This window comes from Bactrocera dorsalis, chromosome 1, assembly GCF_023373825.1.
Source record: "Bactrocera dorsalis isolate Fly_Bdor chromosome 1, ASM2337382v1, whole genome shotgun sequence".
Lineage (NCBI taxonomy): Eukaryota > Metazoa > Arthropoda > Insecta > Diptera > Tephritidae > Bactrocera > Bactrocera dorsalis.
Genome location: NC_064303.1, coordinates 18,395,396 through 18,414,933, shown reverse-complemented (window position 1 = coordinate 18,414,933; position 19,538 = coordinate 18,395,396). Strand labels below are relative to the sequence as shown.

Sequence of the window (19,538 nt, the reverse complement as noted above, 5' to 3'; positions counted from 1 at the left end):
GATTAATAAGTTTTCCCTACAGCCACTTGATTCTTCACTGTTTACCTTATATCAGCTGTTCCGACAAAAGAGTAGCTTCTTGGACAGAAAAAGCAAGGGACAAATTTCATATTGACATCTCTTAAACTGAAGAATTCGCGATATATCCTGAATAACGCCAAATAATTTTCATGGATTTTTGGAACTTCTATGAACCATTCACCTCTGACCGACTCCGATTATGCTTAGAATGACTTCTTTGAATTTGGTTGAACCGTGGGCTGAGGGCCAAGGTATTCCGCCACCTGAGCACGTATGAGTGAGACTCTGCAGAAACTGCTAATGGATAAATTTCATGTCATCACATTCGTACTTTTATGAGTTCCAACTGGATACTATGCTAAAATTTTTGGAAGACAGTACCAAAACTGTAGGGAGAATTTCTCCTCCACTATCAAGTTCTCGGTAGACCATAGTTTAAGTATCACGGTAGTCATACTTTCTACAAACCCTACAAATTGGCTGGAATTGATATTAGCTGCCTCAATAAGTTTGTGGAGCGCTCGAAGCGCTTTGTCGATTTATGATAGTATCTTCACTCTCTCATAAAATGACATTCTAGAGCTGAAAAGAGATAGTACATAGAAAAAGAGACATAGATACTACTGGGAAATTTCAATGCAAGGAAATAATATAAAATAATCGCAACTTTCACTGGAGTTTCTCGACGATATCTCAGAAGTTGCACATATGAAACCTTGTGTATAGATGCACTTCAACAGTAAGATAACGTTGTGCTGTTGGGACATAATAGAGTGAGACGATTTTTGTACCGATTGGTTTACAATGAGCCCTTTAAAGACCTTAGTACATGTACTTTTTTCAATGTACTTTTTTTAATGGCCTTTTTTGACAGATCACGCGTAAGTCGTTTCATGTTATTAGGGAACACGTCGAGGGATCATGTCAAGATCTTAATTGAAAAGCATACAAAATACAGATTGTGCAAAAACTGAACCCAAGCGGCATCTCTTTACTAATGGACTCTTGAAAAGTTTCAACAAGATATTCGAGCCCAATTTTGTTCAGCGATGTGGTCCATTTCCGGCTCAAAAGGTATGTAAATGAATGAAATTGCCACATTTAGGACAAAGATTCAAGAGCTGTCATTTTATTCAGAAAACAACAGTTTGGTGTAGTTTGTGGACCGGTGGAATCGTCGGTCCACATTTATTCAAAAATAATTATTTGATGCCTGAAATTGAAGCCGATGATCCCGGCGACATCTGGTTTCAACAAGACGGCGCCACTTCCCACACATCGCATAATTCAATGATTTATTGAGAGAACCCTTCGATGTGCAGATAATTTCACGTTTTGGACTGGTTAGTTCGTCACCAAGATCGTGTGAAAATATTGTATGTAAAGTTTGTGCTAACAATCCTGCTTCAACTCAGGCTATGAAGCAAAACATCGCGGGTAACATTAACCAATTACCAGTCGAAATGCTGGATCGAATCATCGAAAATTGGACTCATTTGAGGGACCATCTGAGACTTAGCCGCGGCCAAGATTTGCAAGTTAATCTTAAAAAACTAATTGCCAAGTAATCATCTTCGGAATGATCATAAACATTTCTCATTAAATTTCAAGTATTTTGAGCATGTTTTTTCTTTAAAAAAAAAGTAGGGAACCTTGAAGTGGATCAATCTTTATAGCTACGTTCCAAAAATGTTTCAAATGAGATCGTAAATTATTCAGTTATTTTACTCAATAAAGAAGTAATATTTAGAAAAAGAAAAAACAGGCACGCCAAACCTAGAGCTGACCTCGGTTTCGAAAATTTTCGACTTTTCAAGAAGAAGTTTTCTATTTATCCGAGAAATCTTTTAAGCATAAGAATGAAGTACGAATTCCATCTCTCTTAAAATAACTCATTTAGTCATTAGAAACTTTTGAAATAGTCAAAACAAAAATCATTCATAAAAAGACATTAAAGGGGTGGATAGTTATTACACCTGATTTATCTACGTGTAACTTCTGGCTATTCAGGAAATTCACATGACAACTCAAAGGAGAATTGAGGATATAAAAGTTGAATCGAAAAAGGCTTTGATGGCCATTATGACGGACGATTTTTCCAAGTGCTATACTATAATGACTGGAAAATTCGTTGTCATACATGTATGGCAGCGGGAGAGGATTACTTTGAAGTAGATAAAATGGGAAAAAATCACCTTTAAATTTGATCACAGTAGTATGTGTTGGAGATTACTTGTGCCTATAGTACTAGGTTTCGAGCGTGTTAGTTATGTAAGTAGGAAGAAGATGAATATACATAGGACGTGGAAAGCAACATCCAAAAATATACTGGATTTTGCTTGACCTAGGTTTTTATAGTCACATTAGCAATATTGTCGAGAGTGAATTAAGAGTTGTGTTCTAGTCCCACAAAATGCCGAAGCCCGCTAATTTAAAATTTTTAAAGATTCTTGTGAGCTATGACTGTGTGATTATTTATAGCATAAAATATTTGAGTTTCAAACCCATGACTTGACCATGCAGGAGTCACGCACTTAGCCAATTTCTATCTCTTTTTTTCTCTTCTTGTATCATTATTGTTTTTCTCTCATCAGTTTTTTTATTTATCGTTTCATTTTACATTTCGCTTGAGCACCACACGCGATGTACGGTACGGTGGGGAATACCGGCAAATGACATACATGAAAAAGCATTTGAACATGCCATAAAATAATTCATATTAATTTCAACTGTCTCATATCATTTAATGTGTTTATGTGCCTTTTATGTTGTTGTAATTGCTGCTTTGTCTACTGTGTGTACCACTTGTTGTTGTTGCAAATGTGCACAGCTAGCACAACAAAAAACCCACGCAGACACATAAGCATTCGCATGCAGGCAAGGAATTTGTCAAAGGCACAGAAGAACAAACAAACAAGTTGCAACAACAAAGCGGCAGCGGAATGAGCATGTGAATATTTGTTTGCCTTCCTGCGCCTATGATGATGCTTCCTGTTGCGAAAAAGGAAGCGCGTAGGGACGCGCATTTCAAATTACCTTTAATGTGTGTGTATATGTAATTATGTGGGTGTGAGTGCTCGCATTTTTGTCATTTCACCTTGTATGTGCTGTCACAATGGCTCAGCGGTTTTGTTTACTTTCTTGTATTATTTTTTGCTTTTGTCAATACACTTATATGTAAATGTGTGTGTGTGCGCGAAACAATTTGAAGTAAGAATTGACTTTTCATGTCCTTTGTTACTCACCTGGCATGTTGTGGGCCCACATTGCCCATGTCGTGCGCCGAGCTAGCGGTAATTTGCGTATCAGCAATGGCACCGGATTCCATGCCGAGCGGCTGCTTGCAAGTGCCTGTAAGTATGCAATGGTACACAGAGTTAAAAAAGCAGACAGTGGAGGGAAATAAGCGTTTGTGTGTTGGTTTTCTTTTTCTATTTTATTCTTATTCTTACAGTAATATTTACATATGCTGTTTGATAGCATTGTTTGCAGTTTACTTTTGTGCTCTTTTGTTGGTTTCTTCACTTTTTGGTGTCATTAAAAGACTGAACAGTAAATAAAACGTTAAAGCGCCTGAAAGTAGGCTTTATAATTAGAATTTACTATAATTTGACAAGCTGAGCATACAATGATGCCGTGATAAGGATTTTAGGTGACTCTAAATTGGCTTATTTGATATTATAAAAATATTGGCTTTGAAAAAATGAACTGCTAACCAAATTGGAATTATAACAAGAAAAAACGTGTTCAGTTTGTATGGAAGCTATATGCTATAGTAATCCGATCTGAACAATTTTTTCAGAAATTGTATTATTAGCTTAAGCAGTAATCCATGTAAAAATTTGTGATGATACCAGGTCAAATGCAGAAATTTTCCATACAAGAACTTGATTCCGATCGTTCAGTTTGTATGGCAGCTATGTATATGCTATAGCAAGCCGATCTGAAGAATTTCTTCGGAGGTTACATTGTTGCCTTAGAAAATAATCTATACCAAATTTTGTGAATATATCTTGTCAAATGCAGAAATTTTCCATACAAGAACTTGATTCCGATCGTTCAGTTTGTATGGCAGCTATATGTTACAGTGGTCCTATATCAGCAGTTCCAACAAATGAGCAGCCTCTTGAAGAGAAAATGAAGTTTGCGAAATTTCAAAACGATATCACTAAGAAAGCATTATTTGTTAAGGAGGTTTAATGTGAATTGCACGAAAAACGTATCTAAGATACCGTTCAACCTTAGCACACTTAGTGGTGTGTCATTTGGAACAGTCACATTGCAAACACCAATGCCAATAAAATCTCCAACGATGCCACTAAGATCTCTGACTGTCAATCGTCCATTCTCAAACACCAATTATTTTATTTTATTGATGTGCTAATCATCAGTTGATGGCCGTTCTGTACTTGGTTCGTCGTCAATGCGTTATGGTCGAGAATAATTTATTCCAATCAAGAACACGGATGAGGTACATTTCTGGCTCAATAGCTATCTAAACAAGCAAAATTGCCGCATTTATGACGAACATTAGCCTTAGAGATTCAAGAGCTGCACTTTCAATCTAAAAAAAAAAAACGGTTTGGTGTGGTTGGAGGGCCGGCGGATTTATTTAAAAGTGATACTGGTGAGACTATTTGATGCCTTAAATTGAATCTTGAGATCTCGGCGACATTTGGTTTGGTGTTTTTTCTTTAAAAAAGTAGTAAACCTCGAAATGGATCACCCTTTATATAAACGTTTTCCACTTACGTTGGCTGCTATGTATATTTCTGAACATTTTCGTGCGATCATTTTTCACAACTTTCGACGTGGATTATCAGGACAAGAGTGCGTCGATGAACTAAACTCTTTGTATGGCTATGAAGCACCATCCTATAGTACTGGCCGTAAACAAGGTTTGTTCTCGTTGGATCCCGCACAATTTGACAATCGCTCAAAAAAGGCTCGTGTGGATTGGTGTAAAGAAATGCTGAAAAAATACGATTGCGGTGCTTCAAAAGACGTTTATAAGATCGTCACAGGTGACGAATCATGGATCTATGCCTATGAGCCCGAAACAAAACAGAACAGCAATCGACCGTGTGGGTCTTCCATGACCAGCCAAATCCAACGAAAGTTGTTCGTGGAAGAAGCACTTCGAAGCAAATGGTCGCCTGTTTCTTCGGTAAAACTGGTCATGTGGCGACTGTTCCGCTTGAGCAACGTAGGACCGTCACTTCTGAGTCGTACACCACCATTTGTTTGCCTGAAGTCTTCGGAGAAATTCGAAAAACGAACAAGAGAGGACGAATCATTGTGCACAATGACAATGCGAGCTCTCACACATCGGCTCAAACCAGCGCCTTTTTGACGGGCCAAAACTTCGAATTGATGGGTCATCCGCCGTGTAGCCCTGACTTGGCACCCAATGACTTCTTTTTATTCCCACACATCAAGAAAATAATGCGTGGTCAACGATTTTCGTCGCCAGAAGATGTTGTTGAAGCATTCAAAAACCATGTTTTGGAGGTGTCTCAATCGGAGTGGAAAAAGTGCTTCGAAAATTGGTTTGAGCGCATGCAAAAGTGTATAAATCTTGATGGAGAATATTTTGAAAAACAATAAAACCATTTTCGTTGATAAATATTCCTATTTTCATTATTAGGCCAGAAATATATGTATATAGCAGCCTACGTATTCACTCATAAAATGTGAGCATATATTATTTTCAAAATCAATCAATCGAAAATACGCTCACGTTGCTTTCTGAAGCTTATATAAAAGTGTGTATGTTTTTTTTTGGTTTCATTAAGCCACATCAATTTCTAATATTGTACACTGTTTAGTTACCTAATCCAGCAACTTCAATTTGCTATCAATTACAATTTTTTCCAAATATCGTAATCCATATAATTCAAGGACTTGAAATTGTTGAATAGTCATTCAATGGCAGAGCATTTATTGTAAGCCGCTGCAATGAAGCAATACAAAAATGGAAAGGCTTCGAATGAAAAGCGCTGTTCAAGTGCAACTATGCGATTTGAACTTTATAATTCACTAAATTGTTAGTTTTTATATCGTGTATAAAACATATTTTTTATTTGTGTATATTTTTTGCACTGCACTCAGAATGGCAATTCATCAAATTGCTTTTAGCAATGAAAATGCATTGAAATGTTATTGCGAAAAAACGGAGATAATAACGGTAAGAGCAAAATAGAAAATACTGCGAGTGAAGAGTAATATGCGCATTGTATGGGCGATTGGAAAAAAAGACTGAAAAATATTTATATAAAAATGAAATCGTTATATGAATTTGGAGTCGAGTTTTTAATAGAAAAAACTGGAAAATATTTTCTTTTCACACCTTTGTAACGTGTTGCAGCAGAGAAGAGCAGTTTTATGCAGCAAAATTTTTTGAAAATCTTTAAAGCGTAGGCAGAGGCCTGCTTATATTATTATATAATAAGGAATCGGTGTAAAAATTGTATAAGAGGTTATTACGTTGATATCTCATATCTCGGGACCCGACAGACCGATTTCGACTAAACTTATTGTAGACATTTTTCTCATATGCCTTTGTCACAATGGGAAAATGGGCGAAATCGGACCACAACCACGCCTACTTTCCATATAACACAATTTAAAATTCCATTTGATTCTTTTACTATCCAGTACACAAATCAAGAAGTAATTAATATAACAGAATACAATTTCGGACTAAGAATGCCTTTAAAGTATGCCACCTTATGACAAAAATTATTAAATCCAAGCAAAATTGTTCCAGCCCCTGGTACCGAATATGTGGCCACAGTATTTAAACCTTAAGACCGAAAGTAATGGTCAATGTATAGGAAATCCTCTTCTGATAATACTATCTCTGTGTATCAAAAATGGTTTGAATCTGATCAATGCTTCCTGCGTGCTCATTAGGGTGTTTTTTTTTAACTATTAATTTTTTTCAATCACATCATGAAATTTCCTTGGAAATACCCTAAAACAAATCCCCCGAAAATTTTAGCTCTTAATATTAACATTAAGGACTGGACCAAATCATGTAAAAATTTTCCATTGAAACTACAGGACAATCGTGATTTTTATTTTTATATTGGCATAGCTCAGAGGCATTTTATGGCATCGCTTCGACTTTAGACACATATTCCTCAGATTTGAACACTCTACAAAAGTGCCCATTGCCACAAAGTCGAAACTCACACCGGCGAGGTAGTACGGAGCCTGACTTTTCCACGAAATTGTGCCCAAAAAATAAGGTGATATTGTATTTATTTTCAAAATTCTTTATTTCTTCTTCCAAATCAATTTCATCCCCTTCAAAGTAATCCCTTTCCGATGCAATGCACTTATGCCAACGGATTTTCCAATCTTCGAAACACTGGTTGTAGTCACTTTCCGGGATGGCTTTCAGTTCCGCCTTCGCCGTGGCTTGAATCTCCTTTGACGTATAAAAACGGTGTCCCCGGAGCGGTCTTTTGAGCTTGGTGAACAGTCAGATGTCGCACGGCGCCAGATCAGGTGAATACGGTGGTTGTGGAACGATATGGGCTGAGTTTTTGGTGAAATGATCACGAATTTTTTCCAAAAAATTCAATGTTTTCGGTACCAGTCGAGATTTGACGCGCTTGAAGCCCAAAACATCCTTCAAAATGGTATATTGTTAATCGAAGGTTTTTCAATACCAAATCTTTGATTTGTTGAACGTGAGCTCGTCGGTTTAGGTTGATGGTCGCCCTGGACGCTCTTCGTCTTCGACACGTTCACGGCCGGCTTGAAACTCACTATACCACTTGTAAACATTTTTTTTAGACAAAGCCTCATCAGCAAAGGCTCTCGGCACCATCCTCAACGTATTCGCAGCAGAAAATTGATAAACTACCAACCTAAAAAAAATAATTCTCCAAATCCTTCGACGCGCGCAGCTTAAATTCAAATGTCCTTATTTTTTGGACACAGTAGTATCTCGTAAATGACAAGAGCTATAGAAAAACTGTACTTGACAAACTTGTAGGAAATTTTATTTACTACAAAAAAGGTCCAAGGTCAAAACCGCTATCATTAATACCTCTTGAGATATTCGTCTTTTTAAGTAAGGCTGTATGGAATTTTCATAGATTTTTTAATACATACCAACTATGCAATGGTATGCCACCTGCCTTTGAGCCTAACATGAATAAAACTGGAAGAAAATTTAACCTAGACTCCATATAACAAATATTAGGATTTTCGAAAATTCGGCCAACTTTACTCCATATGATTGGTGATTGTACGAGAAGTACTTTGTGAAAGCCTGTGAGCATTTTATAAGTATGTGGCATGATAATATGTAGTTAATAGAAAAAATCGTATCGATACTACAACTTCCATATACAACATATAATGGTTTTCGTTTTTCTAACACAGCTTATGTCTGTCAGTGTATGAGTTATATGTAGTACATGTACTATATACATAAAATTGTGTGGATTCAGATCTTCTGGTTGTCATTTTACATCTTAAATTATTTTCCTGTCTTTCATCCTTGGAATTTGCAAGAGTATAAAGTATGTCAGTTATTTTGGTATAATATGTTCGGTTATACTCGCACTTAGCACTTCCTTACTTGCTTCATATTTTATTTTATTTTTTCATAATAAATACAAAATATTATTTCTAAAAAATTCCGAATTGCATTTCACTCTTGAGTGCGCGCATTGTCAGCTACAAAGCTTTGCTGTGTTCATATTTATCATTTTTTCCATAAAAAAAAAATTATTTTTTTGAGTGTGCACTGTAATCTAAAACAAAAAATGTATATGGTTTAACTGTTTGTTGTTTTCGAAATCCATTAATGCGAATTGCTAGTTCACAGTTCAGTGCGCATTCAAATGCCGCGTCTAATACAGCTACTCTTTCCATGACCTTTTTACTTTTTATGAATTTTACACTTTTTTTATTGTGAAGCTACTTTTTCACAGCACGAATTTACGTGTGAATTCAAATACTGCGTTTATAAATTTTAAAAATTAAATTTAGAAAGCTGCATAAAAACTAACCATTTAGCAAGTCAACAGCCAACTAACTACATATGAGTTGTAACAAAAACCTCTATTAATCCCTTTACAATTACTAAAATGCAATAAATATTTATCTCACTGTAGCCATTATTCGACGTTTAAATTTTTTTTCAAGTTAAAAGTGCTTGTTGAGCTTAAATAGTTTAGCCAAAGTTATGTTTGGTATTTAGCAAAATTTTAAAATACAATTTTGCGCTCATGTTCACTTAGGTCCACTCCCTAATCGGTGTGTTTACATGCAAGCGCTCACAAATAGTTTGTGTTAGTATTAGCTTTATCTCTGGCTGACAAGTCTCACTAATTGGTCTTTTTAGTATGATGAAGCGTTGCCAAGTTTTTTTTTTTTCAAAATTATTTTATTTATTGAATCTGCTTTTTCTTAAAGCCTAACAATAAGTTATAAATCTTAAATCTATTTAAAAACAGGCTCAAGCAAGTGATTGAGCTGTGTTGGTAATACGTCGCTCTTTTATATGCAGACATATCTCTTATTTTAAGTCGTGTTTGATCGCAGGGCATTAGCCAAAGGGTTTGGGTGATCTCGGAGTTTAGATATATATTTTATTCTGCTGTCTTCTACTTCTTTCTGGACCACGATTTTCAATTTCGGGCATCAAAATGTCGTGTATTATGGCTCAATAACGATCGCCATTGACTGTTACGTTCTCAACGGCATTACTTTTGGATTTTATTTAATTCCACCGACCCACAAACTACACAAAATTTTTTTTCTGAATGAAATGGTAACTCTTAAATCTCTACAGGTTGCTCTTTGTTCCAAATGCGGTAATTTAGCTTGTTTTGCTGAATAAAATTTGGCTCCAAACGTGGAATAATCTTGCAACGTTTTAAGAAACAATAGAGCTAAGCGATGTGGTTTGGAAAGATCGAGCGGCTTCAGTTCTTACATAAGCTGTAATTTATAAGCATTGACTTTTAGATCTCCATGTAAAAAGCGCCCAGTTGGTTCACATGTCAAGCCGAGTTTCTGCGAACGATGCCGAATCTTCGCAGTCTTCACGGTTTTCACTGTGTATTGACCGATGAATCAAAGATTTACGTGAGCAGCCTTCTTCTGCAGTGATCCATACTCAGGAGATAGCATTAAACTTAATGACTTCAGTCTTTCTCACCTAAGTTGTTGAAATAAGAGAAGGCGCGAAGTGGGCAGTAAAGTCTATAAAGGAGTCTCAATGCGTTAGATTGCGTAAGGAGGCAATAATAAGACTTGCAGTAAAAAAACTCTGTGAATATCGTCTCGGTATCCAGTCCTTCAACGGTTGTTTGAAGCAATTCTGAAGGAACGCCTCATGTCTGGGAACACAAGCAGCACAAGCATAGCACAAAAGTATTTTGACGAAGTGTTGATAGAATATATACTAAGCAATTTAAATTTTTCGATACGATTTTGTATAAGAGAGTCATCACAGAGCATCTAACTCTAAGATCCCATCTTCAGAAACTGGACAAAGTGGGTCCTGCAGAAGGCAGAGAATAAGCGGAGCACGATGTGTCATTAGAACATTTACCTGAGGTGAATGCCCAGCCCTCAGTAGGTGGAAACGGGATATATTTCACATCTCCCAGTGTTCCAACTAAATCGATATTGGACAGGCAGGTTAAAAAAATCAAATATCTCGTTAAGTCCCACAGTTGCTTAACAAGGCTGGTTACAATTTGGGCCTAATGTTGGCCTAGTTACGGTCGCCTGCGGTCGAGCGCTGCTGTGCCGTCCTTTTCAAGCAACCAACCAACTGTTAATCTATATTGGAAGTATATAAGAATTAGAAGGATATCGGTTTCAACATCTTTTGTGAGTATTTCACTGTTAGCAATATTTGATACTATGATTATGAATTCTCATATGGTAGAATCTATATGAGGACTCCTCGGTTCAAAATATGCTAAGACTCTCATAAGGTCTCGGGTTTGGCGGTGGCATTAAGAGTGTTAAAAATACAAATTTCTTTGATTTCGTTCACTTTGTGGATTAGTATAGGTTACTTTTTCGGTTACCTTTTCTGATCTGTGGATTTACATAAAATATTTGTTACACAGAAAATATATCTTGCGCGCTTAAATAATTGTTATGATTTGCATTGCAAAACGTGGCATAAATTATGTCCTGTTTTACTACTCTTTATCATAATTGACGGCACCATTTAAGGAGCTTTAATAAAGTTGCTCAAGAAAGAAATCAACTTTGCACAACTGAGACCACACGCAAGGCAAAGAAAGAAGAGGCCAAGCGGAGTATACAGCATACTCCATCATACTGACTGATTAACTGGCCGACAAACGCATTGATTGACTAAAGTTATTGCTTTTATTGATTGACTACAGCGACAACAACAACAAACGGAGTGACTTAAATGGCCTGATTGGTTGGGCTAGTGATGACCAAAAACAGCTGAATTACTTAGCTCATACACACAACGGCCTAACGAGTGACACAAACGAGTGTCAGGGTGGCCGACTGATTGGTTGACTGACTGACTGACTGCAGGCAGCATCGACCGAGTGGCACGGTAGTGATGGTTACAGCGGTGGATTGACTGTTTGACTGCCACAATTTACTGCCGCTACGCCTAAACGGACTGATTAAATGCCTTTTGGAGATATTCAAGTGAACTTGCAGAAATTATGGGTGTGTATATGTGTGTCACAGAGTTTGACCGAAATTCGAAAGCTGGCCTCGAAAGAGAACGCTGGAGTACGGATAAACTAAAGCGTTCTTAACACGCAGACGCTTCATCATATGGAGGCCACGAAATCCTTCACAAACAACTTTAAGGCTCTGGCAATGGACAAAGTCTCATAAGCTACAACAACAATGCGTTAACGTTCTGCAGGCAATTGTTGTATATGAATAACAGCAGTCGTAACTTGGCCCTACAACCTCACATACCAACACACACACACAAATTTGCAGCGGACCACAGAAGATTTAGACCTTTTGCGCTCATGTTTATTAATGAACGCGTTCCGAACCAAAAGGATGTCAGTCGGCTGGACTACTGTTGCTGCCACATTGGCTAAATTTGCGGCTGCTACCGAGCGTGTATGTGTATGTTTGTGTGTCTGTATATATTTACATTGGCCACTTCTCTACCTCCCAACATTATCAACACTATCAGCAACATCATCTTGGTCAAAGTCATTTGATATTCTATTTGGCAGCGTCCAAACCAAGTGCGCGCTGTATGGCTAGTGGCACAACTAAGTAGCATTGTTGTTGTAGTTGCTTTCCACAGCTACTATAAATGCCGCTGTCGCCTTTATTATGAATGCTTGCTGCTGTTGCGGCAATTGACCGCGGTCGAGTGGCTGCGCTGCCACAAACGCAGATAGACTTTTGGAAGCATACACATTCCCATTTATATATACACTCACGTATCTTTACTGGCACACACACATACCTATATATGTACACAAAACATGCATTTATTCGTCAATTTACTCGTGGCAGCCACTCAGTGGTTCTCATTGCTGCCACACATTGTTCAATAGCCGCCAATCGCCTCTGCGGCCGTTCACTGGTGCGCGTCCACCATGTGGCCAGGATGTTGCTAATGGTTGTGAGTTGATGAGTTGGCGGTCGTTTAGTTGCGGCTGATTGATTTGTTCGCTAATTTATTATGAGAATATTAAATGAAGGAGTGTATAAGTTGGATAAGTTTAAGTAAGCAAATATTGTTGATTGTTCTTTTCTTCGCCCTGTTGGTGTGACTAATTTATAGGTTGAAAAAAATGCGGAAGTAAATTTCGTGTGAATATTTGAGAGTAAATTGTTTGGCATTGCTTTGACTTCTTCAACCATAAAATAGGGGACTTTGATCAGTAGGCTGACCTTCAACACCGCAGCATTATACCTGATCGATTTTAAGGAATATGACCTTTGAATTATTCTTCCCCTCTTCATCTGCAAACTGGAGGAAGTAGTTTCTTTCCAACTTGCCAAAAGATTATCACAAAACAGCTATCTCATTACTAGGTACTAAATCAAATCTGAGAGCACTTGGAGGAATCCAGAGAATATCAATACCACTTTGATACCTCGGCTATCATTGCAGAGATGATGCGCTAATAGAAGGGCAATCGTATTCCATCAGGCCAGCGCTAGGCCACACACATTACTGGAACCTCCTTGACTTTTTTTCGGAGGTTCTTACACATACAACTTTCTATATAGGAACAGGCATCAAGTGTTTACTACCTGTGCGTGCCTATGGTGCCTTATTTTGCAGGTGGAAAATTCGCCTCAAGAAAAGATTGTCAAAAATGACTGTCGACTATGTTTGGGAAGCTGTATGCATAAGTGGTTCCGAGCAGAGATATTCCGAAAACCCTCATTACCTCGATTGCACCTGAACCACTGCATCGCGTGACCAACTCCTAGTGGTTTCTTATCTGCGCTTTTAAATATGAGAAAAAATTAGGTGGGATCAAGTCGGTGGTGAAAACGTGTAGTGAGCTTGTTTACGACTCAGGAGCTTTTCTAAAAGTCTCACTTCAGACTACAATGCCATTGCAGTGTCTTTGAGACGGAAGTGACTACCAGAGAAAGTAGTAGATGTACTACTCCGAAATGTAGCGATTTTTAGAAAGGCGTTCATTTCGAAAGTACAAAACTGGCTTTGAAAACGCTGACAAGTGTTCAATACTAACCAAGGCGTGTCTAACCAATTTATCGATAGCATTAAGCTATCCTACAAGTCACTCATCATCTCCGTTCTGTCATATAGGGCAAAGGCACGGACAATGACAACATTTGATGAGTTGACGTTACGAGTTTTCGAGAGAAAGGTGTTTGCCGAATACCGAAGTCAATGGAAAGATGAGCTTTACGAGATATACGATATTAATATAGTTCCGTGAATTAAGAGACAGCGCCTACGCTGAGGAGATCATGTAGTCCGGAGAGAAGAGACCACTGCAGCTTTGAAAGTATTCGACGCAGTACCCGCCAGGGGAAGCAGAGGAAGAGAAAGATCTCTACTGCGTCAGAAAGACTAGGTGAAGAAGAACCTGGCTACACTTTGCGCCAAACGGCGACAATGAAGAACGACTGTGCGCTGTTGTGATCGCGGCTATAACGGCGGAAGCCGTTCAAAGCCAATAAAGAGAGAGTTAACCTACTTAGTTATTCACCGTTTTGGGTGCCTAGCTACAACGGAATCGCCGGAAGCTGCAAGAAGACCGAAAAGCTTGAGAGAGAGAGAGAGAGCAGTCTTAACCCAATTTCATTAGATTAGGAACGAGTTGATATCCCGTGGTCCGTTTGGGTTTTAGCGTTAAAGTCGACAAACTTTTGTCAATAACTTGTTCGGCTGCGAGAAAACTCTGGCCCAGACTGAAACATAATAAGTCTTCTGAGTTACTTCCTCTTACTTCCCCACAACCGCAATTGTAGATGTTCTGACTGCCCACTATCCAATAGAGTCATACGAGGTGAGACTTATCGGATGCAAATTGATAAAGTTGTATAGAGGAAGGCGAGTAGGTGGGATTAATATCAGCCTGCTTAAGAAATTGGTAGGCTCAGAGTGCTTCGTCGATTTATAAAGGCCTAGGGATCCATGTCTAGGAATTTTTGGAATCACAAGGGTTCAGTCATGAGGACTTCAGTAATTCTCGGGCGATCACTCGATACGGATCTAGCAGAAAGTTAATAATGGTGCACTTTGATGACCGACAGTTCGATGAACAAAAAAGTAAGGTAGTGGAAACGTCATGGGAGACATGATATTGAGTTATTATGTGCACAAGTGACGACTGAGACAATTATTTCACGTAATCCACTAGGTCCACTGATCCTTTTGTGACAAGAACTTGCGATGCGGATATGGCATACTCAGAAAGGCCACTTAAGAGTGCTTATTCCTGAATAAACTTGTATATAGTTGAAGATCTATGAATTGTTGGACCTTGTGCAGTCAAGGGGTGTAGGTGTCAAACCACTACCATTTACTAAAATGACAATAGAAGATGGACGTGATGGAAACTTTTTGAACTCAAATTCGTAGTCAGCACACCTTAGATATACCACAGACCTTTTAGCCCATCGGTCGCAAATTTTTTCTTCAGATAGGCTGAGTGGTGTTATCAACTTAAATTAGTCCTATTGCCAGTGCCATAAATTTAGAAAATGGTACTGGCAAGCAATTGCATTCAAACTCAAAATATTTTCGCGTCCATTAACTAGCTAATAAAAATCAAAAACCAGTCTCTAAAATTTGTTCTTTCTAAATCGAAAATTCTCATTCCAAATTTTAAATTTGCCAATGTTTCAATCCCCCGACCAATGACAACAACTACCCTCTAACTCCTCAACGGTTGCAACAGCATTTTTCAGTACCAACTGTTGCTGGCTGACTGCCTTGTTGCCCATTGTTGTTGTTGCATGCATAAAGCCAATGAGCCGTGCAACATGCTGGCGCTTTATATATGCTGCAATACCAACAACAATTACAAACATAATAGCAACAAAAATAAGCATCAACAGTAGCGCTAATAAACGAAATTTGAAGGGAGAGCGCCGAAAGCAATAACAAACAACAACGGACAGCAACAAAAATATCCACTAGCGTTGCTAAGTATTTACTGAGAGAAATGGCAGCGCCAACAACAAATAGTAAAGCAAATTGCGGCGGCAACAGCGGCAGCATCATGCGCAGCCAACTTCATTAGCAGCTGTGTTGTTATTAGTGCTTCGCGTTTTGTTGCCACGCTGGTGCCTTTGCAGTCATAAAGTACGCGTTGTTAACTTTGGCTGTTATTTGGCTGTTGCCATTTATGTTGCCACGCGTCATTGCATCACACAGCTCCGTCATAATTCACATCATTTAAACTTTGGCGCTGTGCTATACGCGAATTAGTTGCTGTATTTGTAGAGAACTTCGCATTTGCAGCCATTATTATATAGATTTATATTAATTGTATAAAAACTTGTAATGCTTTAAGAAATGGGAATCGCTCTGATGCTCTGACAAGAGATTACTGCGGATTCATTCCTACGGATTTATTTTTTTCTGGTTGGTTTTTCTTGTAATTCGAGTATGAATCATTTCAATTTACCTGCACGAATTTTTTTTGTTGAGAACATTCTTAGACCTTGTTAAAAGAATTTTTAATAATATGAACAAAAAAGACATCGATTGCCTGGTACTGTTGCAGAGAACGATTGGCTAAAAGTGGGGTCTCTCACCGAAAGTAGTTCTCTGGACTGGGACTTTACGTAGTGTAGCGCTCTAGAAAATTCCACACTTGCAAAGCAACTAGAGAGTGTTCAACAAGCGCTAGTCCACTCCAACCAAGACACTTAACGCCATCTTGCACATGGCTGCAGAAGTTGTCGTCAGACTCAGAGAATCTGGGTTCTGAAAGAACACCTGTCTGAACACTCGGAAATCCAAACCGGATCACTTGAATCATGTAGACGCCAAACAGAGCTCTGGCTGCTCTTTCTCTACCCATATACCGGCGAGGGATTTGGCTGGTAGTCCTACCAGACGCCATTCAACACTTCCTTCCTGACTGTTCCGTATTTGGAAAGTCAAGACTTACATACTCGGTAGCACATACTTTTAGACATCCCACCGAGCTGGCGGCTACGGAAATTAAACGGCTGCGCAGGTTTGTATTGGCTACTAGGTGTTTTGCTAATTTTTAAGTTCAAACACAGGGGCCTTCTAACCTAACCTAATATCAACCTTTGGTTCAGCAGTCTTCAGGTTGCAAACTACCGAAACTCAGCCGAACTCATGGTCATGCTTTGTGATCTAAACCCTTTCTGTTTCAAAATTACGTCAACTGCTTCAAGCTAATGAAGCTTTTCTATATTAGAAGAATACTCTATGAAGTCACCACGATGAATTAAACTTGCTTCAATCATAATCGATATAATTGATCGAATAATGATTCAGTAATTATACAAAAATATCTTTTGAAAAGTAACAAACACTGTTTTAGACTAAGAAAAGCTGGACATGAGGGGACCCAAGCTAGGACATTCTGAAATCCCCCTTTACATTACTTGCATCCCTGAAAATTTGAATCACTGCACCACGATACCGTATGTTTGCAAGTCCTTCTTTTCGAACATGTACCTGAAGTAGATAAGTTGGCGAAGTCAATGTAAAATTGGTGAAGTGAGCTTTATCACCAATGGATCGAAACTAAGAAGAAAGGTGTACAAAGAAGTCTTCTGTAGAGAGTTCTCCATAAACTCTACCTTAAGGCAACGATATCACTGTAGTGCCTTTCGACCATCAAAGTCGTATCAGATATAGTGTTCCGAAGTATAGATTCCTTCAGAATGGTACGGACCTACTTCGATAGCAGAGAGGCAATATTGGCCTTTAGTCCACTGGTAGGTCGCTGACTCAAAGACAAGCTTTGATCAGTTCGGATGAAAACGAGATCGGCGGAAACCGCAAAGTCGATAAACTTGCTAGAGGTGGCACTTATATACAATTTCATCAGATTGAGGACATGTCGACACTTCCTATCCTTTCTTCCGGATTATAGACCACACGTGAAAATGACAAACACTGTTCAACAGCCATAACTTGTGCAGCTGCAACCTTCTTTCGCAGAATGGAACGCAAAAGGTCTTCTGAATAACTTGATTTTATCATTTTTTATCTGCAAGGTTAGGTGTTCTAACTATATACTGGATAAGCTTAAATATCTTGTCGGATGCAAATAACCAAAGCTTTATGTAGAAAAATGACGTGGAATCATCTAGGCACTTTCTTCACAACTGTCCAGCTTTTGTCAGCCCAAGGTGAAAACCTCTCTGCAGAGATACCTATGTCGAGTCTGATGAGCTGGCTGCAATTGTTATTAGCTGTCATACCAAATTTGTGGAAAACTCAGGATGCTTCATCCACCTTTAAATGCCGGGTGATTTATATCAGGATCAATGTTCACTGCTGCTGAACTGTCATCCTGCCTTAATTTCAGTGCGAGGATCAGCCTTTCGACCTAACCTAACTCCATACTTTTTTTCTAGTCAATTTCATTTCAGATCCGATGACTTGCCTCTACATGGATACCTTAGATGTAACGCCTAAGGGTAGTTGAGTCTTATATGAGCATTTCTTTCCAATAATTTGAAACTCTAAATACATAACCTTCTGGAAGAAAAGAGCGCTAAGAAATACCAAACGTGGGCAAGTGTGTTACTTCTTTTATATATTTGAATACCGTATTGAGTCACGATGGTAATAAAAATAATAAAGTAAGTTGAGCTATCTTAAGAAATTCTGTGTGAAAGGCAGGAATCGGCAGGCGGATTTTAAAAAAGTTTTCCTTTTGTTTGAGATCAACACAAGTTGGCTTAAAATGAAGTCTTCTCATAATAGATATGATACATATATACTGCAGGGTCATGCGGCCTAGTATTGCGATCCACAAAATATCGCTAAAACTTTGAACCAAGCAACTTCCCAAATTTGTCTTAATTAAAGAAAATTCAGCCAAACAGTTATATTTTCATTAGAACATGTTGCATATGAAAACTCCACATGCAAATATTATCCTCAACGGCACATATTACACCATATGAACAAAAAATTTGGCAGTATCAATTAACGCCAAATAATTACAAAGCAGAGCAACTGGGTACCAAACGAAAATTTATTGTGCAAATGTGGACAAAAATACCAAAAAACAACTAACTCCGCCAGCTTCCATTCCGGTAATGAATATTAAGAGCAAAGCAACTGCTAATAACAGCAAAAATAATACGCGAGACACAACTAATAGAGAGCAAACTCAATAATGAGCGTTTCATGGCCCACACCAGACACCAGCATACCAGATTACATTGGGTTTAATTAATATTTCGAGTTACCAAAAGCTCTGCAGCAAGTGCAAAATGCCAAAAGCGGCGAACAGCGATTACACACATCACTGGCATGAAACAACAACAAATAAGAAACAACCGAACCGAAAAAGCAACAACCACAACAGCAACAAATTGAAAACAATAAGTAACCTGGAGCAGCAAAGGCAACACCGGTGTAAATTCACGTCAATTAGAAATGAAAATGGAGATTTAGCCGCAAGAGTCGAGGTAAGGAAGCGAATGGCAGCGCAAAAGGACTGCAACGCGATGGGGACGAGCGAGTTGTGCGGAAAGCGCTTGGGAGTAATTGGAGAGAAGGACCAAGCGGCCAAAACAACGGAAATGTAGCGGATCCAGTTACACTTTTGGGAGGTAAAAGATACAAAAAATTCACGTATAAACAACAACAAAAGCAAAAAGTGGCGGAAAATGAAAACTCGCCATAAGGTAACTTTACCTTATTATTCTTGTTGCTTTCGCCTTCCCGCTGTTGTAACTGGATCGGCAACAGCAACGGAGCTCATACATCAATTAGGCAACTTTGTTTTGAACAAGTTGGTGGGTAGTGGGCGTGCGCGCCCGCGCCCCCTCGCCAACGTAAGCTCGCGCCA

At 38.5% G+C, this 19,538-nt stretch overlaps 1 protein-coding gene across 3 annotated transcripts in view; it reads right to left on the bottom strand.

The window, feature by feature from the left end:
- The window catches only part of LOC105233382 (discoidin domain-containing receptor 2), a 486,209-nt gene that overhangs the window by 342,323 nt on the left and 124,348 nt on the right, over positions 1–19,538 (bottom strand). For all 3 annotated transcript variants that reach the window (XM_049457497.1, XM_049457512.1, XM_049457502.1), the window contains one exon: positions 3,267–3,372. In XM_049457497.1, coding sequence (XP_049313454.1) covers positions 3,267–3,372 — 106 coding nt within the window. The remainder of the gene's footprint in view (positions 1–3,266; positions 3,373–19,538) is intronic.